At 34.2% G+C, this 26,138-nt stretch overlaps 1 protein-coding gene across 1 annotated transcript; it reads left to right on the top strand.

Moving 5' to 3' along the window:
* Nucleotides 1–492: 492 nt before the first annotated feature.
* Nucleotides 493–25,724, top strand: LOC111712334 (uncharacterized). The gene is made up of 18 exons (XM_023486915.1): nucleotides 493–625; nucleotides 1,816–1,876; nucleotides 2,715–2,807; nucleotides 4,463–5,336; nucleotides 5,634–5,757; nucleotides 8,715–8,771; nucleotides 9,413–9,537; nucleotides 14,362–14,541; nucleotides 14,751–14,857; nucleotides 15,173–15,193; nucleotides 16,722–16,839; nucleotides 17,465–17,542; nucleotides 20,896–20,974; nucleotides 21,903–22,130; nucleotides 22,591–22,640; nucleotides 22,854–22,939; nucleotides 24,063–24,228; nucleotides 25,499–25,724. The coding sequence occupies exons 1-18, from the start codon at nucleotides 565–567 to the stop codon at nucleotides 25,607–25,609; spliced, it is 2,619 nt and encodes an 872-aa protein (XP_023342683.1). The 5' UTR covers nucleotides 493–564; the 3' UTR covers nucleotides 25,610–25,724.
* Nucleotides 25,725–26,138: the final 414 nt, after the last annotated feature.

Raw genomic sequence — 26,138 nt, forward strand, 5'->3', positions numbered from 1 at the left:
TTACACTCTTCCTGCAGACATATTCCTGTTTACGCCTGGGAAATAAATTGTGCGGATTAATTTCACCTATCTTCAATTTTCCCTAGCTAGGTGTTCTTAGAGTCAGAGACCTGAACGATAAACAGAACCGTATCGTAACCGAGATCTATAGACAAGATTATTAAGCTTTCTTTTTTGTTTTGATCTTTATCAACCCTGTTAAAGTATTTTCACAGTTTCAAGAATATGCTAAAATTCAAAAAACATTCAAGGTTAATTTTTAGTGCATTAAAATAGGTTTAATGGCGAGGTGTTTCTAGAATCTTGTAACATAATATTCCTGTCATTTTTGCAATAAAATTTAAACCATAAAACGGGATAATCATCTGTCATTTACATTCCTATGAAGGGTGAGGAGGGGGGTTGTATATAAAATTTGGCATACATATAGAAAATAACTCAAATTTAATCTTTCTTCCCTACACTACGTGTTTTGTGTCTTTTTTCAGATTTAAACCTTTAATATCAATAGATATAAAATAAAAAGCTATGATTGTTGTTTTATGGTGAAAATGTTGGATAAAGATGACGAATTTTCCCTTATTATCTTTTCTTCTAATACTTGGAAGTGAAATCGTAAAATCAGGTATTTATTTACTCCAAGTTTTTGATTATATTCAAAATTAAGAATATTACATAAACTCATTCGTTGAAACAAATTTTCATTAAAAATATTCTATATTAACCACGGGCAGCCGTAGTACATTTGAATTTCCGAGCCGGGTCAGTCTTTACTGTCCCAGTTTGTACTGTACCTAGCTCTATGGACAGGACTAGCCGGTGCAACAAGGTTTACGTGGTCACTGGTCAGACTTTATGCCTCATATAGGTTGAATTTACTTTTCTAAGGGGGCAGAGGTGTGTGTAACTTTTGGTATTGAAATATTTCTTTCAATTTGGTTTGCGTAGGAGGGATAAAGAAAATCATCCCATGATCACAGAAAATGAAACAGTAGATATTTTTAAGGAAATTACAAAAATCTATCGCTCAAAAACCTACTGCATACAGTGCACCCTGTAAAATGTAATATAAACTAATATGTTGGGACAAAAAATTTCCTTTTCTTTTATAATTCTACTCCTATACATTCTTCTGGGCAACATTACAAACACAAAACCAAGAATGGTAAATAGATAGATACTAGATAGAGTTTATAAGTTATCCATTAATAGATTTAAAAACAAAACTCATTGTTTAGAAAAATGGTTGTAAGAATTATCTCAATACATAAAACAAAACTCTCATATTCTAACAAACTGTATGTAATTTTGAAATTATTTCTGTTAATCGATATTTGGGATTAGGGTTTATATTTTCGCGGTAGTTCGGATACTATACGCTGATTATCTAGGTATAGGGTTTATATATACCCTGTAGTTCGGATACTATACTCTGATTATCTAGGTTTAGGGTTTATATATACACTGTAGTTCGGATACTATATTCTGATTATCTAGGTTTAGGGTTTATATATACCCTGTAGTTCGGATACTATACTCTGATTATCTAGGTTTCGGGTTTACATATACCCTATAGTTCGGATACTTTACTCTGATTATCTAGGTTTAGGGTTTACATGTACCCTGTAGTTCGGATACTATACTCTGATTATCTAGGTTTAGGGTTTACATGTACCCTGTAGTTCGGATACTATACTCTGATTATCTAGGTTTAGGGTTTACATGTACCCTGTAGTTCGGATACTATACTCTGATTATCTAGGTTTAGGGTTTATTTGTCCTCAGGAGTTCGGATACTTTACTCTGATTATCTAGGTTTAGGGTTTATTTGTCCTCAGGAGTTCGGATACTACTCAGATCCTTCAGATTGTTCCAGGTAAATGTTTAAGTTTATATTTTCAAGATTTTAAGTGACACAAATGATGAAAAACATCAACCTGGATTCTTTCTTTTAATCTCCTACCAATGCAGTAAACAGAATTGACGTATCAGATATGGCGGTTCCAAGTCAATGTATATTTATGTACCGTACTACACTACTAGAGATTAAATAATACATGTTTAGATATTAATGTACCGTACTTCACTATGAATACATGTTTATCTATTATGTATGCGTGTACCGTATACAACTACTAGAGATTAATGAATACATGTTTAGATATTATTTGTGCGTGTACCGTACTACACTATGAATACATGTTTATCTATTATGTATGCGTGTACCGTATACAACTACTAGAGATTAATAAATACATGTTTTGATATTATGTTTGCATGTACCGTACAGTTCTACTAGAGATTAATGAATACATGTTTAGATATTATGTGTGCGTGTACCGTACTTTTCTACTAGAGATTAATGAATACATGTTTGGATATTATGTGTGCGTGTACCGTACAGTTCTACTAGAGATTAATGAATACATGTTTAGATATTATGTGTGCATGTACCGTACACTACTAGAGATTAATGGATACATGTTTAGATATTATGTGTGCGTGTACCGTACAGTTCTACAAGAGATTAATGAATACATGTTTAGATATTATGTTTGCATGTACCGTACACTACTAGAGATTAATGAATACATGTTTAGATATTATGTGTGCGTGTACCGTACTGCACTACTAGAGATTAATGAATACATGTTTTGATATTATGTGTGCGTGTATCGTACTGCACTACTAGAGATTAATGAATACATGTTTAGATATTATGTGTGCGTGTACCGTACTGCACTACTAGAGATATGTTCAGGGGGACTTGTGTTTAGTCAACAACTACAGACTTGTGATTGGCCGAGGTATAATTATAAAAACCAAAAACCCTTGTCCAGAGAAGTCAAAATCATTCCAACGTATTGTTACTGTTAGGCTCAATCAAGATTATAATGCAAGGAGAGTTAATTGCAGTTGCGTATACTGTGCGTACATATTGAAACCAGTTCTCTCTGGGCGGAATTTGTAAACACGTATAGATGCATCAGTGTTCGTTTAGTATTTGATGAGGTTTAAAGCATTAAATTTTGATAATTTTGATAATTCACATAATAGTTTCCTATGGCCAGAATATTTCTTTGATTTTTTATGTGAGAGATGGATCCTTTGTTAGGCTGTGGCATCCGTCTTGTGTTTACATTACCGCTCAGAGACAGTACACTGCAGTACAAAAGATGCGCACACCTCTGAAATTACTTTCCTTGCATTACAAACTTGGGCTCAATAATTTTTATCACATATTTTCACTTATAAAGTAACAGAAAACAAAGATGGAAAAATGAACTGAACACTCGCAACAAACTCTAATTGTCTCATCCCTATATCTTTGAAACATGATAGTATAAGCCTATGAATAAGCTCAACTTTGGTTATTAGATTCATCGGAAGGTACAAGACATAAGTTTGCAAAGATTTACGATTTAGAAAAGTAGAGTTTGTGGCAAGCATGCAGTTATTTGCTTTTTTGAAACTTTTCTTTCCCAGTTTGTGTGGAACTCAAATGATAAAAATTTATTAAAATTGTTGGTAACAAACAGATAAAAACGATGACGGTGTCCAGAGAGGAGAAATATAATAGAGTCGGCACTTTTTCATATTTCTATTTCATCCTGAAGCTTAACAACATTTTACAGATACAAGATTAACTTAATCTTTACCTTTAGAAGAAACGCTTATAAAGTAAACACAGCATTGATTTAGAATTCAAATCTGGCAAGATTAGCATTGGGCAATGTATATAAAACTCCTTGTAAAATAACAATTTTTCGGGCAACGACGAAAAACTAAAATTCGGTACAGTACAATGTTCTCTTTCACTCCGGAGGACGGTTACTATAATCTAGAGCTAGTTCAGCATGATAGATATCTAACTGTTCATACTCCCGTGGAATGTCTTCGGGTTGAAAAGGATTGTCTTTCTGGAACAATGTTTGGATCTGATAACAAAAGAATTTACTTAAATTCTTTTCTTTGTTTACAAACACATTGTACTGATACTAGTTTACTATTATTCTTTATGTTTTGACCGGTATGCACACTGCATTGAGTACCCTGCTCTTCAGAGCCTGGAACTCAAAACTTGAAACCGGGTATCTTTCATTATGGAAGTGATATTTCCTGAGCCTGGAACTTTTGTGTTGAATACCCCTAATCCAGAACACTTGATCTCGATATCACGACTACCACTGGATATTGAATCAAAATTGAATAAAACTGTAGATTAACAAAAGGTATTAACCAAAGTTGCCGCCTCTGAATGAACCATATTTTTACATAGTTTCAATGCCACAAATTTTAAACAATTTTTTATTTTAGTATCACAACAGCATTTCTGCACAAAAACTTGCGGTACTAGTTGAAAAATACGAAACCAAGAATTTTTTTTTTTTTGATGGTCCTGGTTTTTAGATAGACATTGAAATATGATATAAATACCACGTCATAATTTTTCTTCTTTCAGGAATGTAGATTGCTATGAGAGTGCCCAGCAGGGTCAGAGTGTTACAGTGGATAGAGCAGAACAAGGTCGACATGGCGGACACGGCGGGCACAGCGGACAAGGCGGTCAAGGTAATCAAGGTGTTCGAGGTAGATACGGTGGTCAAAGGGGACAACGATTAAGCAGTGAACCAGGCCTATACGATAATCAAGATTTACAAGGCGAACCAACCAGTCAAGCTGTTCAAGGCCAACAAGACGGATATAGCGTGCAAGGCGAACCAACCAGTCAAGCTGTTCAAGGCCAACAAGACGGATATAGCGTGCAAGGCGGACAATACACACCTCATTATGATATTGAGAACGTATCAGGAAGCGCAGCATATCAGGATTATCGTCAACTTCCTGATCAAGAACCTTTTCATCTCAAGTCTGTCATAAATCCGTATAAACATGATTCTTTGTTTGATCTAGAGTTATTAAATACAGGAGGAATTCAACCTGGAGGTATCCAATCTGGAGGTATCCAACCTGGAGGAATCCAACCTGGAGGAATCCAACCTGGAGGTATCCAACCTGGAGGTATCCAACCTGGAGGTATCCAACCTGGAGGTATCCAACCTGGAGGTATCCAACCTGAAGGAATCCAACTTGGAGGTATCCAACCTGGAGGAATCCAACCTGGAGGTATCCAACCTGGAGGTATCCAACCTGGAGGTATCCAACCTGGAGGTATCCAATCTGGAGGTATCCAATCTGGAGGAATCCAACCTGGAGGTATCCAACCTGGAGGTATCCAACCTGTAGGTATCCAAACTGGATTTAAATGGAATCCACGGAGCAACAAAGAAAACATTTATGTTCAAGCTGAATCCATATTCGTAGAACAACCCAGTGTAAGCATTTTTATTGGGGGGGGGGGTGTATAACATTTTAGATTAACATATTTTTATTGTGAAACAAATATATTAAACCAACTTTAAAAATTCAAATTTTTTAAATTCCTTTAGATTGTCAAATATTAATTATGGTTTAAAATGCTTCTTCTCTTGGCACTCTCAGTATGGAGAAATGAATCCCGAAAATGAATTAAAGGAATTTTAAAATGTAAATCAACGGTTAAAGATGCTTCTAAGGGAGTGATGTATATTTTGAAAAGTAATCAACTAATTTGAAGTTTATTAATGTTTCAGACTCTGGATTCTCTAGATCCTGATACGGTTTCCTACCGCCAACCTAGGAAACAGACCAAACCGAATAAAAACCAAGTTTGGACGGAGACCAGAGAAGATGACACCCTCAAGGAGAATAGTTCAGGTTTGTTGGATGGATTATGGTATTCTGGAAGTTTCGCGCCTCCCTTCATAAATATATTACCTACACTGTTTACATTTTATCTAGATTAACGACATAATTTTGATTCTATACGTTAGTAATTAAATTACAAAACATCATAGAAGATTTTCAGCTTTGTTTTTAGTGAAATTTTCTAAATTAAGAGATAGGAAAGTTTAGGGTAAACTCTGGAGCATTCTTATTTATTTGTATAATTTGGTGTTATGGTTATATACGTAAATCCAACAGTAAGGAGTTCGGAGAAACAAGGACCTGTCTTAGAAATATTAGGAATCGACAGGAGAAATATCAGGAGGAAGTCAGGAGATGGACAAAGTAACATCAGGAGGTAAATAGATAGATATCATGGGTGAGAAAGGAGTAAGATCAGGGGCTAGACAGGATTGGATGTCAAGGACAAGACACGAGTAAGATCAGGAGCTAGACAGGAGTAAGAACAGGAGCTAGACAGGAGTAAGATCAGGGGATAGACAGGATGGATATCAAGGACAAGATCAGAAGCTAGACAGGAATAAGATCAGGAGCTAGACAGGAGTAAGATCAGGAGCAAGACAGGAGTAAGATCAGGAGCTAGACAGGAGTAAGATCAGGAGCTAGACAGGATTAAGATCAAGGGATAGACAGGATGGATATCAAGGACAAGACACGAGTAAGATCAGGAGCTAGACAGGAGTATGATCAGGAGCTAGACAGGATTAAGATCAGGGGATAGACAGGATGGATATCAAGGACAAGACACGAGTAAGATCAGGAGCTAGACAGGAGTATGATCAGGAGCTAGACAGGATTAAGATCAGGGGATAGACAGGATGGATATCAAGGACAAGACACGAGTAAGATCAGGAGCTAGACAGGAGTATGATCAGGAGCTAGACAGGATTAAGATCAGGGGATAGACAGGATGGATATCAAGGACAAGACACGAGTAAGATCAGGAGCTAGACAGGAGTATGATCAGGAGCTAGACAGGATTAAGATCAGGGGATAGACAGGATGGATATCAAGGACAAGACACGAGTAAGATCAGGAGCTAGACAGGATTAAGATCAGGGGATAGACAGGATGGATATCAAGGACAAGACAGGAGTAAGATCAGGAGCTAGACAGGAGTATGATCAGGAGCTAGACAGGATTAAGATCAGGGGATAGACAGGACTGTATGTATAAAATGCCTTATTTTTCACATTAGCTTTAAGTCAGGTAAATAGATGGTAGTTAAAGTAGTAATAATTTAAATTTTAAAAATAAAGATGTGTATTGATTTGTATATAAATGGTAGAACTCAGGGTAGTGGGGAATTAAAAAAAAATTCTTAAATAAATGTTGATAAAAAAGTTTTAACAAGTCGGTGGTAGTGAGGGTAGTGGGGAACTGAAAAATAAATTCTTGAATAAATGTTGATAAAAAAGTTTCAATTTGTCGGTGGTAGTGAGGGTAGTGGGGAATTGAAAAATAAATTATTGAATAAATGTTGAAAAAAAAGTTTCAATTTGTCGGTGGTAGTGAGGGTAGTGGGGAATTGAAAAATAAATTCTTGAATAAATGTTGATAAAAAAGTTTCAACAAGTTTACAAAAAAATCTTATACTTTTATAAGAAAAGTATCTGCTAACTACCATACATACCTATGTTAATAAAAAATTCACCTATTTTTTCAGCAAGAAAAGGCATTTTATACGTTCACTAGACAGGATGGATATCAAGGACAAGACACGAGTAAGATCAAAAGCTAGACAGGAGTAAGATCAAGGGCTATAAAGAATGGATATCGAGGGTAAGAAAGAAGAAATAACAAAAGCTAGTCAAGATGGATATCAAGGACAAAGAAAGGATTAAGATCAGGGGCTAGACAGGGTGGATATCAAGGACAAGACACGAGTAAGATCAGGAGCTAGACAGGAGTAAGATCAGGAGCTAGACAGGAGTAAGATCAGGAGCTAGACAGGAGTAAGAACAAAGGCTATAAAGAATGGATATTGGATATCGAGGGTAAGAAAGCAGAAACATCAAAAGCTAGTCAAGATGGATATCAATGGCAAAGAAAGGAGTTAGATCAGGGGATAGACAATATGGAAATCAAGGAAAAAACAGAAGTAGAGGCATGGGTTAACAGGATGGATTGCTGGAGGTATAGTAAAGTAAGATTAGGTGCTAGTAAGGATTGAGATGATGGGCTAAGATAAAGTAAGATCAAGGTTTGAGAGCTATCTGTTGAAATGACAGCAATATATTAAAAGAACTAGCATAAAACTGTCCAAGAATCAGATACTCATCCTTATTCTCTGCACACTCTAGATTTATTATTCAATTCTAACAGAGCAGATTTGGTACAAGGAGATTCTAAAATACATGGGATTTATAGGAGGATGATTAAAGTCGTCTTTTGTTTACGTTAAATTCATTTATAAGTAACTGTTCAATCTGAGTATTGCATAAAAAGCTTTTTTTTACAACAAATAACGATAAGAACTACACATGAACTGTATGAAGTGTATTTTGGTTGGTCCGGTAAAAAGTTTATTCTCACTGTAGAACAGTATAAACAGGTGTTTTATTTTTACATTTATATTCAGAAATGATACAGCTATATATCTAGCCAATGAGGAGAAAAAAGTGGCAACCCATTCTCAGAGATTGTTATACAAATCGTCAAGCCATGTCAAATTGTTTGACTTTTCTGTCGTCAATTTAAAAAAACGATGGGAGTGTAAAATCTCATGTTACGACAAAATAAAATAAATAGCCCTGCAATGTAATTGAATCATATTTTTAAATATTTTCTTGAAACAATCTGTTTTCAAAATGAAAACTTTATCTTTTATCCTATCATAGATTTTAATGGTTTTCTAAGAATTGTCCATCCGCGAAGCACATTGAATTTGTGAGTTCAAACTTGAATTTAAGTGTTAAATTTTTCAGAAAGTCTTGTGAGGATAGAATTCGGGGCAAGGTTTTTAGGAACTTCAGCAAAATCAGGTATCTCATCCATTATACAGAATAAATTCATGGTTCACTGACATTGCTTAGGAATGAATGCTTGAAAGACATAAGTCTATTTATTCAAGAAATCGAGCCCAAAAAAATTTATTTTGACCATTTATAGTTTTCTACAGTGGTAGGCGATTATGTCAATACAATAAAGGTGACTTTCGATGTCAATTTTAATTTATATCAAGCTGTTAAACAGGATGGATTCACACAAACATAGGAGTCAAGAGAAGCTGTGGATGAAAAAATCTCTTTGATTAATTGTAAACTTGTAATACGAAAAAAAATCTTGTTACCAATCAAAACTTGAATAAAAAGATTATCTTCAATGTTTTGATATAATCGCTTACCACTGTAAATACAAAAAAATAGTTGTTTATCAATATTTAAGGGACTGTAAACGTAATTTCAAAAGACCTTCTTTTATTGGCATGTCAAAGAAAAAGACACAGGATTGAAGGGTATATTGTGAATCGAATATGCCACTCTACAAAGTCAGTCGAAACTATGCCAATATTCTCCTTTTAAACGAGTCTTTTCTTTTAAAAAAACATTCAGTAAAGATATTTATATTGAAAGAGTTTAAAAAAATTCTGTTAATACTCGTGATAAACTAAAATAAACTAAAGATAAAGGTGATGATGAACAAGAAGAAAAAGAAGAAGATGATCTGTCGGAGGAGTACACGAGCAATCTGGAGAAAGAACTTCTAGAAGCATATCCTGGAGTATATCAAGGACTGCAGGACTCTCTGGTAAGTATTAGTTGCAGAAAGGAAGGACACGGATGAACAAATTATGAAGGATAGGCGGGAAGGAAGAAGAAGGAAGGAGAAGAATGAGAAAAAGGAGAGGGGGGAACGGGGAGGAAGGATGAGAAGTATAGGAAGGGAGGGAAGGGAGGGAAGTGGGGAGAGAAGAAGAGGAAGGATGAGAAGTAGAGACAAATGAGAATGGACAAGAGGAGGAAGAGAAGGAAATGAAGAATCAGAGATGAAAAGATGGAAGAAGGGAGGGGGAGGAGAAGACCAAGGTTTTGGGGACCAAAAAGACCAGGGTTAAACGTGCCGTGTGCTTAAATTACATAGTAAGATGTAGACGGATAAACGAAAGAACTGAAGAATAAAAGATTTGAGATTAGAATTTAAGATGAAATTATTATCCGTGTATATATTATATCATTATATACATATACATGAAACATATATGGTCTATGAATAGAATTTATTCTGTATTTTCTGCTCCAAAATTACCTAATTTCAAGGTAGTATAGACCAAAAAAATTGAGAGTAACAAAAATTACTTAATATTAATTTTCCAATAGTATTAAGTTACTTCAATTGAATTGGCATTTTGAAATTAGATTTAGAAATGTATTCCATGTTTTCTGATTCTCCCTGGCAGTTTAGAGAAGTATTCTATATTTTCTGATACTCCCTGGCAATTTAGAGAAGTATTCCATATTTTCTGATTCGCCCTGGCAATTTAGAGAAGTAATCCATATTTTCTGATTCGCCCTGGCAATTTAGAGAAGTATTCCATTTTTTCTGATTCTCCCTGGCAATTTAGAGAAGTATTACATATTTTCTGATACTCCCTGGCAATTTAGAGAAGTATTCCATATTTTCTGATACTCCCTGGCAATTTAGAGAAGTATTCCATATTTTCTGATTCGCCCTGGCAATTTAGGAAAGTATTCCATGTTTTCTGATTCTCCACGGCAATTTAGATAAGTAAATTCCACATTTTATTATTCTCCACGGAAATTTAGAAATGTATTCCATGTTTTCTGATTCTCCCTGGCAAATTTAGATTCCACGAATTGCATGTCCTAACAATTATCTGCTTGAATGTATAGTACAGGTATCCAAGCCTAAAAACCTCTGCCTGACTGCATGACATGGACATTTTTGAAGCTTGATTCAATGATAGCTTCATTGAAGAAATTACAATAATAATTCTAAGAACCTTGGCCCGACATTTAACCCCAGAACATTTATTCTACAAGAACAAAAAGTTTCTAGTCTGATTATTCTAGATAAAGAAATTCACTTTTGATAATATTTAGATATTTAGTAACTTCATATTTTGTATTAACTGGAGTGAACGGCTATGTAAGGCAGTTGAACTGAGTATACATGGTGTTGTGGAAAACTTCTTTCGGATTCATTTGAGACATATTAAACTTTTTAAAGATCTGTAAATCCTAAATTTGATCCTCATTCTTTATGGATCCCAGCTAGGATACTACGTATCCACCCCCTACTTTGGGGGTGGATACGTTTTCAGATTAGTTTATTTAAATTATGCAATAACGACGACATAAAATGTAAAAGTTATACAATAAACTACAGACGTCATGTATAGGATCATGTTGAGAAAATAAAAATTAATCTTATCTTCTAAAATAAGTAATCTTGTTCAATTATTAGTTTCTATTTTCTCATTATTCATAAAGTTTTTCTGCAGATTTTCTGGAATTATTATTGAAAAGGCGACATTTGAAGAATTTGAAGAAATCTGCGAATGAATTCAAACAAAATAAGAAATTCAATATAATGATGAAAACGAAATAATTTATTCTAGCATTGATTTATTAACAAATTTCTTTTGAGAAATATGTTCCTAACCATCTAATTAGATAACTGTATGATTTTTACTTACGTAGTATGCTAGCTGGAATCCATAAAGAATGAGGATCCAGTGGTATGCTAGCTGGGATCCACATAAAGAATGAGGATCCAGTTGTATGCTAGCTGGAATCCATAAAGAATGAGGATCCAGTAGTATGCTAGCTGGAATCCATAAAGAATGAGGATCCCGTGGTATGCAAGCTGGGATCCACATGAAGAATGAGGAGCCAGTGGTATGCTAGCTGGGATCCATAAAGAATGAGTATCCAGTGGTATGCTAGCTGGGATCCATAAAGAATGAGGATCCAGTGGTATGCAAGCTGGGATCTATAAAGAATGAGGATCCAGTGGTATGGTAGCTGGGATCCATAAAGAATGAGGATCAAGTGGTATGCAAGTTGGGATCCATAAAGAATGCGGATCCAGTGGTATGGTAGCTGGGATCTACAAAGAATGAGGATCTAGTGGTATGCTAGCTGGGATCTATAAAGAATAAGGATCCAGTGGTATGCTAGTTGGGATCTATAAAGAATGAGCATCAACTGGTATGCAAGTTGGGATCCATAAAGAATGAGGATCCAGTGGGATGCTAGCTAGGATTCACATAAAGAATGAGAATCAAGTGGTATGCTAGCTGGGATCCATAAAGAATGAGGATCCAGTGGAGGCTAGCTGGGATCCACATAAAGAATGAAGATCCAGTGGTATGCCAGCTGGGATCCATAAAGAATGAGGATCCAGTTTTATGCTAGCTGGGATCTATCAAGAATAAGGATCCAGCGGTATACCTGCTGGGATTCATAAAGAATGAGAATCCAGTGGTATGCAAGCTGGGATCCATAAAGAATGAGAATCTAGTGGTTTACTAGCTGGTATCCATAAAAAATGAGCATCCAGTGGTATGCTAGCTGGGATCCATAAAGAATGAGAATCCAGTGGTATGCTAGCTGCATGGGATCCATAAAGAATTTGGATCCAGTGGTACACTAGTTGGGATCCATAAAGAATGAGGATCCAGTGGTATGTTAGCTTGGATCCATAAAAAATGAGGATCCAGTGGTATGTTAGCTGGGATCCATAAAGAATGAGGATCCAGTGGTATGTTAGCTGGGATCCATAAAGAATGAGGATCAAGTGGTATGCTAGCTGGGATCTATAAAGAATGAGAATCCAGTGGTATGCTAGCTAGGATCTATAAAGAATGAGGATCCAGTGGTATGAAAGCTGGACCCATAAAGAATGAGGATCCAACGGTATGCTAGCTGGGATCTATACAGAATGTGAATCCAGTGGTATGCTAGCTGGGATCCATAAAGAAAGAGGATCCAGTGGTATGTTAGCTGGGATCTATAAAGAATTAGGATTGAGTGGTATGCTAGCTGGGATCCAAAAAGAAAGAGAGCCAGTGGTCTGTTAGCTGGGATCCATAAAGAATGGGGATCCAGTGCTTTTCTAGCTGGGATCTATTAAGAATGAGGATCCAGTGGTATACTAGCTGGGATCCATAAAGAATGAGGATCCAGTGGTATGTTAGCTGGGATCCATAAAGAATGAGGATCCAGTGGTATGCTAGCTGGGATCTATAAAGAATGAGGATCCAGTGGTATGCTAGCTGGGATCCATAAAGAATGAGGATCCAGTGGTATGTTAGCTGGGATCCATAAAGAATAAGGTTCCAGTGGTATGTTAGCTGGGATCCATAAAAAATGAGGATCCAGTGGTGTTCTAGCTGGGATCCATAAAGAATGAGGATCCAGTGGTATGTTAGCTGGGATCCATAAAGAATGAGAATCCAGTGGTATGCTAGCTGGGATCTATAAAACACTGGATAATCGCACGATATAAAAGGGGCGCAGAAGAAATAAAAAAGAGGAAGGAAATCTGAATGAAATGTTCTTAATTTAACATTTCAATTTTTTCTTCGTTGTTTTAATTTTGTAAACTTGACTTTATTTATCTTTCTCTTTTTCTCTCTTTTGTTTTTTTTCATCCCATCTTCTTTGAACATTTTCAAGAAACTGTTTCTTTTGATTCTCTTGTTTTAAAATACTACATCAATACTTTTCTTTTTCTTTTTATCTCTTATTTTGTTTTAGCCCTCCCTTATTCACTCATTCNCAACTATGTGTGTACTATGTCTGTGTGTAAATTATCTAAACGGGTAGGGTAGAGGGGACTCTCTGGTTTAAACATAGGAATTCTTTAACTAGGAAATTATGAAAATTATACGAGCTACGACAGTCCCCATAATTCAGATATTAGAGATAGGAGTGGGCTGGGCATAGTTCATGCAATTTAAAATACAAATTAAAGGGACTGATGGCGCAATCTTAAGTTAACTTCCATCTAAAGACATGGCAATGCCCGATTAACAACGAAACCATTAAAATCTTTGTCTGATTTTTTGTTGTAGTTTCTCTACAAAAAGTGTTCAAGGGCACCGTTGTGAATTGGGGATTGAAATTACACCTATATTTCCTTGAAAGATTACAAACTTTATAATTTTCATATTTCGTGTACTGTTTCACCAGGGGTCTGCATTCAAAACGTTTTGGAAAGTTTTAACGTGTTTAAATTTTGTTGGTAACCTCCAAGGTAATAAGGCAAGGAAAGTTAATTGCTGTTGCGCATTCTCTGCGTACATATTGAAACCAGTTCTCGCTGGGCGGTGTTTGTAAACAAGAATAGACGCGTCAGTGTTACTCTAGTATCTGAGGAGGATAAACATTTTCATAATTTACATAATTGTTTCATTACCAAATTATTTTATTGATGTTTTATTTGAATAATGGATCCCATGTCAGGCTGTGACATCCGTCTTGTGTTTACTTTACAGCCCAGAGACAGTACACTGCAGTACTAAAAATGTGCACACCTCTGAAATAACTATCTTTACATTATAATTCTTTGATAAGGTCAATGTTTAGTTACTAATATAGTATTTAGGTTGTAATAAATGATAACTACTACTGGGACGAATATGAAGAACCAGATGATAACTATTATAATTCAAGAATTAGAACAAGTTCATCAAGAACTCAAGAGAACCTGGAGAACACAAAGAATGAAATACTAGAACTTCTCTCCAGGTTCAGAATTGAGGAGAACAAGGAGGAGCTGGCAAAGGTATTGACCTTGACGATTTTATCATGCTAAACAACAGATTTTATGGAGCATGATTAAACCTGAAAACTTATTTACTTCACTTAAAAATGAGAGAGAGGGAATGATAAGCTTAAGATTTATAAGAAACCATGACATGACCAAACGATAGAAAAAGGATATTAATAATGAAAAAGATGATCGTGCTAATAAATACTTTAAATATTGCCTAGGAGTGCTACAAGGATGCATGTCTGGCCCCTAACTGTAGATGTGGAGGACCTGAAATACCACGCAACCTCTCATATCAAACAATACCTCAACTAGTTCTTCTTTCTTTAGGAAATCAAAGATAATAATAACTTACTGTGTCGACAGATTCTGTCATCTTAGAGGGGGGGGGGGGGGTGTTTAAACAATGTCCCCCTGAATGTTTTTAAAGGGGGGGGGGGGATGGTTTGAACAATGTCCCCCTGAATGTTTTTAAAGGTGTGTTGATCATTTTCAATTACTCTTAACATGTCTTGGGTTCCATTTCTCTTTAAAGAGAAAATTTAGTGAAACTATACTCCTTTTTGATAGATAAATCTAATTTGTATAAAATCAAATAATATCAATTTATTTCATCATTGTATCAAGTATCTTTAATCTTTCCAGATGATTCAGTAAATGATCTAAACTTCAGGAAAACAAATTATTACTGAATTTTAAACATTATTTATGTTAATAAAAGCAGAGGGCGAAACTTAAGTAAAGTATAGCGCAACGCTTCAGCCATTTCACTTGATATGCACAGCACAAACTTTGATGTCTAACTTCTAAAATCGCGGAAGATCCATAAAATTGCATTAATATGATATCTAACTTCTAGGTTGAGCCGTTGAGGGAGAGATAAATATGATATCTAACTTCTAAGTTGAACCGTTGAGGGAGAGAGATTCTAACTTCTGGGTTGAACCGTTGAGGGAGAGATAAATATGATATATAACTTCTAGGTTGAACCGTTGAGGGAGAGATGAATATGATATCTAACTTCTAGGTGGAACCGTTGAGGGAGAGAATAATATGATATCTAACTTCTAGGTTGAACCGTTGAGGGAGAGAGATTCTAACTTCTAGGTTGAACCGTTGAGGGAGAGATGAATATGATATCCAACTTCTTGGTTGAGCCGTTGAGGGAGAGATGAATATGATATCTAACTTCTAGGTTAAACCGGTGAGGGAGAAATCAATATGAAATCTAACTTCTAGGTTAAACCGGTGAGGGAGAAATCAATATGATATCTAACTTCTAGTTGGAACCGTTGAGGGAGAGAATAATATGATATCTAACTTCTAGGTTGAACCGTTGCGGGAGAGAGATATCTATCTTTTATGTTGAACCGTTGCGGGAGAAATGAACATGATATCTAACTTCTAGGTTGAGGCCTTGAGGGAGAAATCAATATGATATCTAACTTTTAGGTTGAACCGTTAAGGGAGAAATCAATATGGTATCTAACTTCTAGGTGGAACCGTTGAGAGAGAAATCAATATGATATCTAACTTCTAGGTGGAACCGTTGAGGGAGAGATAAATATGATATCTAACTTCTAGGTTGAACCGTTGAGGGAGAGATGAATATGATATATAACTTCTTGGTTGAATCCTTGAGGGAGAAATTAATATGATATCTAACTTCTAGGTGGAACCGTTGCGGGAGAGATACATATGATATATAACTTCTAGGTCGAACCGTTGCGGGAGAGATGAATATGATATCTAACTTCTAGGTTGAACCGTGAAGGGAGAAATGAATATGATATCTAACTTATAGGTTGAACCGTTGCGGGAGAAATGAATATGATATCTAACTTCTAGGTTGAACCGTCGAGGGAGAGATGAATATGATATAAACTTTTAGATTGAACCGTTGAGCGAGAAATCAATATGATATCTAACTTATAGGTTGAACCGTTGAGGGAGAGATGAATATGAAATATAATTTCGAGGTTGAACCGTTGCGGGAGAAATCAATATGATATCTAACTTATAGGTTGAACCGTTGAGGGAGAAATGAATATGATATCTAACTTCTAGATTGAACCGTTGAGGGAGAAATTAATCGGTTGAGCGCTGAAGCTACAGGTTTAAGATCCAAAAGTTTTGCCCTCAGTATTTATTGAAAAAATATTCAATCAAAGAACTTGTAATAATTGTTTTTCTAATTTAAGAATTTATGAGGAGCTGTTTACCAGTAAGCGAGCTACACGAGTAAACCCAAACGGTTGTCCTATATCAGCAACTTTTTTTGTTAATCATGAGTGGACAGATTATTCTCAGGTATATAGGAAGATAGATAATTACGAGATATTGAGTTAATTTTTGTTATTGACATTTTCAATAAAATTCTTGAGAACTCATTAATTTTCATAATCCAAGCTTTAATCTTGCCGTATTTCCTTGGAAAGGAATTGAGTTTTTGCTAGAAACTCAATTTTATAATCCCTATATCTTTTCAACCTGATGGCGTAAGTACTTTAAACTTAGACTATTTAATCTAACAATATTTACAGATAGAAAAATTAAAGATCTACGACATCGTGTTGCAGTGATCAGGGATAGAAAAATCAGAGTTTGTGGCAAAGACTCAATCCACTTAAAGTGTATGTTTACAACCTTTGAAAAGGGCTTAGAATACATAAAACTAAGAATCCAACATCACTATTTTTCTCTTTTTTTATCTCTGACTTTTCTTTTTTTCATGGTGAGGGTTAAGAAATATTAGATCTAAATCAAACAGTACCGATCAATATTAGATCCAAATCAAACAGTACTGATCAATTTCTTGGTAAAATTTCTGAACACTGCGTTTATTTATGGTTCAATTAGGAGTTTTGCAAAAAAAAGTTTTTAGCCAAATATTTCTTTGATTATGATGATGATTATACGGCATTGTTTGCTCCAGGTGCAGAACCTGTATGCAGATGGGCATGAGATTGCATCCTTTAGTATCTCTCACAGTTTCGGAGAACAGTTCTCTAAGGAAGCAAACCTAGCGCTAGATTCCTCAAACTTGATCCATAAAAATATTGTTACCAAGTTCTATGTCATTTAAAGCCCGCCATGCACGCAGGGCTGTGGTTGCAGGGGCAGCTTACGATATTTTCCAGGGNGGATAGTGATAATCCCTTAAGTTAATGTTTTGTATTCAGGTTTTATTACCCCTGGTAAAAATGCTCCCCGACTTGGATTATTTTACCATGGAGTGTAATCTTTGTGTGTGTCAAAACCAGTCGCAGGTTTTAGGAGAAAATGTGTTACAATATTTAAGATTTTAAAATCTTCATTTTTCGTGATTAAGTGGCGCCGAAAAGGTGCCTGCTCTATCTTCTTGCGAGCCTACTAACAAAAATTGAAACCAAATATGAATAAATAGACTATTGGTATAAATGGATCATAAATACGAATTGGATTAAACCAAACATATTTTGATTAGACTGAACCAAATGTATTCCAAAAGGCTGAACCAATTTTTTTCTGAAAAGGCTGAACTAATTATACTATGAAAAAGCTGATCCAATTACTATTAAGATACTGACCAATTATACTATGAAAAGGCTGAACCAATAATACTAATAAAATGCTGACCAATTATACTATGAAAAGACTGAACTAATTATACTATGAAAAAGCTGAACTAATTATACTATGAAAAAGCTGATCCAATTACTATTAAGATGCTGACCAATTATACTATGAAAAGGCTAAACCAATTATACTATGAAAAGGCTGAACCAATAATACTAATAAAATGCTGACCAATTATACTATGAAAAGGCTGAACCAATAATACTAATAAAATGCTGACCAATTATACTATGAAAAAGCTGAACTAATTATACTATGAAAAAGCTGATCCAATTACTATTAAGATGCTGACCAATTATACTATGAAAATGTGGAACCAATAATACTAATAAAATGCTGACCAATTATACTATGAAAAGGATAAACCAATTATACTATGACAAGGCTAAACCAATTATACTGATACAAGGCAGTACCAATTATACTTTGAAAAAGCTTAACCTGTAATAAATGCCTACTCCATAACTAGTCCTCGAAACACATCTATCCAGGTACAACCATACTGCTATCAATCTCAACCAGGACAAGGTCCACACAGGGAACAATTACCCTCAATTGCAGCAAACAGTACAAAGTTACTATATCAACTAATGTATTTTCGGTTTATATGTTGCAAGTTAAAGATAATAGACATCATTACAATTCCTACGTCGTTATCTATATCACATGATTAAGACAATCATGTTACGTATAACAGAACAGATGGAATTGGCGCAATTAAGATGTACATCACTATATATCCCATGTTTAAGCTAATCATGCTACATATTCAATTAAAACGCAGTTTCGATGAATAATGTTTTTATGTATAAGTTTACAAACATAGATTGTTAATAATGTACAACGTACTGCAGGTTTACAGAATATGATGTTTACACGATATTTGTTACAGACCAATTATTCTACGAAAATGCTGAACAATTATACTATGAAAAAAAATGAACCAATTATAAGAATAAAAGGCTGTATCAACTAAACTATGAAAAAATGAACCAACTATAAAAATAAAAGGCTGTATCAATTTAATTATGAAAAAAATGAACCAACTATAAAAATAAAAGGCTGTATCAACTAAACTATGAAAAAATGAACCAACTATAAAAATAAAAGGCTGTATCAATTTAATTATGAAAAAGTTGAACCAAGTGTTTCCTGGGTAAAACCAAATTAATCCCTTGGAACAATATAAAGACTTTTATTAATCCAAACCACAATCTCAAAACTGTTGAATATCATGAGTTCTACTCTGTCTGACTTACAACCCCGGAATGTCGTAAACACAGTTCAAACAAATAAATATTTTTATTCAGGTTTATTCTCGATCAGGATAAAAATCTTTATTCTGTATCATAGAGAATACAAGAAGACAGAGGAACCTATGATACTGTGGAGAAGGGAGAATGTTGAAAAAAATATTTTAGCCTATGTTACCCACTCACAAAATTTCACCCCATTCTGTCCATCCGTTTGGCCAGCTATGGGGAACATTTATAAAATTTTTTTGTTTTATTATATAGATAGATGTTTTTAGAAAGAAAACAGTTTTACCATTAGCTAATTGGTCTGTGTGTGTGTTCACTGCACAATTAATGGAATTTATGTCTATTCAAATTCCAACTTGAAAAATCAATCGTCTTTTTATTCAGCAGTTTTATGGGTACCTTCACTAGCTGTAGACGAAATCCAGGGGGGGGGGGGTGTCATGGTTTTTAGTAAACATCTCTTATTAAATTGAGCTGCTTCGTCTGAGAAATGTTTAGTCAATGAAATATCTTCTAGTCATTCCATTCCTGTTAACTATACTAGTACCAGGAACACTGACCTTTCATCTTAGTTTTTAGTTCCAAAAAAATTATTCAATTTCACATTTTTACAATATCTATGTTTAAATACCAACCCTTGGCCAGCCGGTTGTAGGTTTGAAGCCATGTTGTTTAAATGTTATAGAATTGGCGCGAGATTGAACCCTTCAAGGAGAATACAGGGTTATTCACAAAGGATGAGACTTCAGAGATAATTGAGTGGAATTTATACAGTCTGTTTCCATATATTCACGATTCCCTGCAACTGTAAACTTGATTGTTTCTTTCTTTACCAAATCATTAAATAAGCCATTAGATACCTAAGCACAATAAATATTTTAACCTTGGGATCGTCATATTTAATAGTTTCCGGTCGTCTTCACAGTCTCATCCTTTGTGGGTAACCCTGTATATCTGTAAATGTCACCTCATCTGGAGGAACTTATAATTTACCACTGTGTGGTCCATTTGCCAAGTTTGATCCCAGCCCCTCCACCCCAAATATCTAATTGGTTAAAGCTGTAAAATGTTTCCTAATTTGAACTTAGTCGGCAAGTTTTTTGTTGGTTTGTGGGTTGGGAGGAGGCAGAATTCTAATGGTTTCAATAAAGTTATCACACTAATTAAGAAACTGAGCTAAATATTTTAAAATGTGAAGCTGATTAATTACAAAAAGTTACCAGGGAGAAAAAGGTTGGTCACGAATGAATTTTCGTATAATTTACCGAGTTTTTTCTTTGGTTTAACTTTGAAAATACTCCGGGAAACCGCGGGAATACTGAAAAAAATGGAATTTAGCTTGGTTTATTGCTGGTAAATTACGGATAAATGGTTGAGGGCTCCCCTACCCTATTTCTCTCCCCTGCTCCACCTTCCCACTTACTCCCTTTCCCCCTTCACTTACTCCCCCTCCTACTTACACTAGGTTTACTGTTGTTGAATAAAGGATAAATGGTTGAAGGAAGTGGCGGGACAGAGAGAAATAATTTCTAAATATGGAGGTGTGGACAGAGAAGATATTAGAGGTGAGAAAATATGTAATAATTAAAGTTTGATTCTATTCTAAGCTGATGAATATGTTTTTGTGCTTTCAAGCCGATGTCTCTTCAATTGTTGGTCCTTAATGTGTTCCTCATTACTGTGCTTTTTTCAATAGAGGATGTTAATATTTGTTTTCAATCTATAAATATTAGTATTTTATGATTTAAATATTAATTAAGTAATTTATTAAAAATTCAGAATAATTATTGCAGCTTTATATTTCCTGTGGTTTAACAATTTATTGCATTGCATAAGTGTTTTTTATGTTAAATGATGTGTCGCACTTTGAGGAAGTTCAAAATCGGGTAAAACATAATTGCTTACATATTATCACATAGGCATAATGCACACGAATCCATTAAACTGTGATATAGCAAGACATGTGTGATTTGAAATAGTCCAAAGAACATGTAATATAGCATTTGTGCAGTTGAAGCAGACCCATTTTACTTAATATGTTGATTGTAAAGCAACTGATAAAACTATTTGATTTATAACAGGATTATATACTCGTAAGATTGCTTAAACTATCGTCTTTCTATTCCACAGTTTTATGGGTCTTACTATACATACATATCACAACCTAATATTCTAGGATTTACAAGGTTATTTTCATGTTAGGTAATTTTCCAAAGGCATTTTCCCAAAGGTATTTTCACAAGTGGCAACCTCCCAAATGTGCAATTTATCAAGCATCAACTTCCAAACTCTGTTCTAGTCGTAGCTCTAGATCCCCCCCCCCCCTAGTCCATCCGTGCTGCAGCGCTCAGCCCTTATTGCAGGCTACAGCGCCTTAGAAGGCCTTACTTAGCCTTTCGGAAGTTGAGAAATTTTACATTTCGGAAATTGTCACTGGGAAAATTGGTACTTAACAAATGCCATTGGGAAAAGACTAAACACTGTTTTTTTTAGGTTCCCGAGCCCCGTTCCTTGCTATAGGAGGGAACAATATGTTCTCAATGCTGTATGATGCCAACTTTACATATGATTCAAGTATGCCAATATATGAGAACAGACCTCCGTCCTATCCCTACACCCTGGATTACAAGATATCTCATGATTGTATGATACCACCTTGTCCTAACAAGGCATATCCAGGAGTATGGGAGATTCCACTTGTCATGTGGAATGATCTTAAAGGCAAGTAAGGGAAAACGGACTCTAAGGTATGACGTCAAAGCTGTTTTATTAATTGTCATGCAAAACTAATAAAAGATAAGTTAGATGTTGGGTTTATTGATTTTAAACCTAGATGTTTTGTATTCAGGGGAGGGGAGGCAGATAATCCCTTTAATCTGATGTTTTGTATTCAGGGGAGGCAGATAATCCCTTTAATCTGATGTTTTGTATTCAGGGGAGGCAGATAATCCTTTTAATCTGATGTTTTGTATTCAGGGGAGGCAGATAATCCCTTTAATCTAATGTTTTGTATTCATGGGAGGCAGATAATCCCTTTAATCTGATTTTTGTGTTCATGGGAGGCAGATAATCCAATTAATCGGATGGTTTTTATTTACAGGGATGGTGATAATCCCATTAATCGGATGGTTTTTATTTACAGGGATAGTGATAATCCCTTAAGTTAATGTTTTGTATTCAGGAGGACGCTGCTCCATGGGGGACGCATGCTCATATGGTTCAACAGCTCAGGAATACATAAATAGTTAATTAATTCAAAAATTTTATTTTTTAAACCAATTGTTAAATTCTTGTCTTTTTATTGCATTTTAAAGGTTTGTTATTTAAAAGCAAAATTAATTTTCAAGAAAAAATTAGAAAACTTAAATTTTTCAGATTCCTATTTCTTGAAACAGAATACGTGAATATAAAATATTAAATTAACTATCTATTTTTGAATTAAAGGATGTGTACCTGACGATAATGGAGAATTTTAATCGTCACTATCTTACTAATAGAGCTCCATTTAATCTCTTCTATAGACCAACCTGGTAATATATAGTCACTATCTTCTACTAATAAAGCTCAATTTAACCTTTTCCATTTACCAACACGGTAATATATTATATAGTCATTATCTTACTAATAGAGCTCCATTTCATCTTTTCTATAGACCAACATGGTAATATATGGTCACTATCTTCTACTAATAGAGCTCCATTTAATCTTTTCTATAGACCAACGTGGTAATATATAGTCACTTTCTTCTACTAATAGAACTCCATTTAATCTCTTCTATAGACCAACTTGGTAATATATAGTCATTATCTTACTAATAGAGCTCCATTTAATCTTTTCTATAGACCAACATGGTAATATATAGTCACTATCTTCTACTAATAGAGCTCCATTTAATCTTTTCTATAGACCAACATGGTAATATATAGTCATTATCTTACTAATAGAGCTCCATTTAACCTTTTCCATTTACCAACACGGTAATATATAGTCACTATCTTCTACTAATAGAGCTCCATTTAATCTTTTCTATAGACCAACATGGTAATATATAGTCACTATCTTCCACTAATAGAGCTCCATTTACTCTTTTCTATATAGACCAACATGGTAATATATAGTCGTTATCTTACTAATAGAGCTCCATCTAATCTTTTATGTAGACCAACCTGGTAATCCATAGTCACTATCTTCTACTAATAGAGCTCCATTTAATCTTTTCTATATAGACCAACATGGTGATATGTAGTCACTATCTTACTAATAGAGCTCCATTTAACCTTTTCCATTTACCAACACAGTAATATATATTATATAGTCATTATCTTACTAATAGAGCACCATTTAATCTTTTCTATAGACCAACATGGTAATATATAGTCACTATCTTCTACTAATAGAACTCCATTTAATCTTTTCTGTAGACCAACCTGGTAATATATAGTCACTATCTTACTAATAGAGCTCCATTTAATCTTTTCTACGAACCAACCTGCAGTAATATATAGTCACTATCAAGGTAGTCACTATCTTTTAGTAGAACTGTATTTAATCTTTTCTATAGACTAACATATAACCAATTTGTCTTATTCTTATATAAATTTTCCCAATTTAAAACCGATGTTTCAAACATGAACCAAAAATATAATTTTTTAGGTTTACTACTCCTCATCATAAAGAAGGATTTGATCTATTCTTGGATACAATAATATCCATGGAAGATGTCTGGGTGGTGACTGCATGGCAGGCGATACAGTGGATGAGAGATCCTACACCGATACAGAACATAGATACATTTAAACCCTTCCAGTGTGTATACAAGGTATATATATATACAGAACATTGACACATTTAAACCCTTCCAGTGTGTATGCAAGGTATATTATATATATATATATATATATATTGCAGAACATTGATACATTTAAACCCTTCCAGTGTGTATACAAGGTATATTATACATATATACAGAACATTGGTACATTGAAACCCTTCCAGTGTGTATACAAGGTATACATATATACAGAACATTGATACATTTAAACCCTTTCAGTGTGTATACACGGTATATTATATATATATACAGAACATTGATACATTTAAACCCTTCCAGTGTGTATACAAGGTATATTATATATATATACAGAACATTGGTACATTTAAACCCTTCCAGTATGTATACAAGGTATATTATATATTTACAGAACATTCATACATTTAAACCCTTCCAGTGTGTATACAAGGTATATATATATATATATATATACAGAACATTGATAAATTTAAATTTGTTTAGTGTGTATACAAGGTATATTATATTTATACAGAACATTGGTACATTTAAACCATTCCAGTGTGTATACAAGGTATATTATATATATACAGAACATTGATACATTTAAACCCTTCCAGTGTGTATACAAGGTATATATATATATACAGAACATTGATACATTTAAATTTGTTTAGTGTGTATACAAGGTATATTATATTTTATACAGAACATTGATACATTTAAACCCTTCCAGTGTGTATACACGGTATATATATATACAGAACATTGATACATTTAAATTTGTTTAGTGTGTATACAAGGTATATTATATTTATACAGAACATTGATACATTTAAACCCTTCCAGTGTGTATACAAGGTATATTATTTATATATAAAGGGTGTCCCAATAAACATGGGAATTAATTGACGACTTCTATATATTCTTTGTTCCATGCAGCATTATTACGTGACCACAATTTTAGTAGTTTCCAAGTTAAAACAATTAACACCTAAAACTGCTAATTCCAAAATATGGTCTACCATTTTCGCACCTTGAAAATTTGTTACACTCGTTGTCATTTCTCAGCTATTGGAAATCAAAGACGCTGTTCAAGTCGTCTCTTCATTCCCATGTTTATTGGGACACCCTGTATAGAACATTGATACATTGAAACCCCTCCAGTGTGTATAAAAGGTATATGTATATATATATATATATATATATATATATATATATATATATATATATATATATACATAGATGCATTTAAACATTTATAAGACGGGCTTTCTAATAAATTAAACTATATTTGCAGAACCGAGGTCGCTGTACAACTCCTAATCTATGTACGCTGTGGCATAGAACTGGTTTAAAGTACATGAAAACATGTCAGCAGTGTCCAGATCTTTATCCTTGGGTAGACTAGAACAAAATTATTATGCAATATGTGTTCCTTTTAAGGGACACATAATTTCAAGTGTCTGATTCACAACGTTACCCTGAAAACCTTTGTCTGATTAAGAGAGTAAATGAAGAAATAAAATAACAACATAGTAAATTGTCAGAATTAAACGTTTACAAGCTATAAAAATATATAAAAATATATAAAAATCTTCCATATTATTAATGAAGAAAAGGTTTATTGGGTAGCGTTGTTAATCGGTTAAGCCAGTTTGTCCCTTGAAATAAAGAATGTTATTTACCTCTATTTCTCCTCCGATTATCTTTGTAACCTTATACAATGTGAAATTTAACAGTTCTACTTAATAAAACTGTAAAACATTAAATGCTATCAAATTGATTATTAAATTTTCAAATTGAAATATTTGTACAAAAGATCAACACATCTTCAAAAGAAGACTTAAGAAGAATTATAAAATTAATGCTAAACCTATGGAATCTTTGTAAGAAATTCACAGGAAAAAAGTTTCTGAAAAAAAATCCCTGGAAACAAA

This window comes from Eurytemora carolleeae, unplaced genomic scaffold, assembly GCF_000591075.1.
Source record: "Eurytemora carolleeae unplaced genomic scaffold, Eaff_2.0 scaffold49, whole genome shotgun sequence".
Classification (NCBI taxonomy): Eukaryota; Metazoa; Arthropoda; class Copepoda; order Calanoida; family Temoridae; genus Eurytemora; species Eurytemora carolleeae.

Bases quoted from the DNA above. Each gene is read 5' to 3' on its own strand.
- LOC111712334 (XM_023486915.1), top strand. From the start codon at position 565: ATGACGAATTTTCCCTTATTATCTTTTCTTCTAATACTTGGAAGTGAA. The intron at 9,538-14,361 runs GTAAGTATTAGT...TATAGTATTTAG, and splicing joins AAGGACTGCAGGACTCTCTG to GTTGTAATAAATGATAACTA. The intron at 16,840-17,464 runs GTATATAGGAAG...TGTTTGCTCCAG, and splicing joins AGTGGACAGATTATTCTCAG to GTGCAGAACCTGTATGCAGA.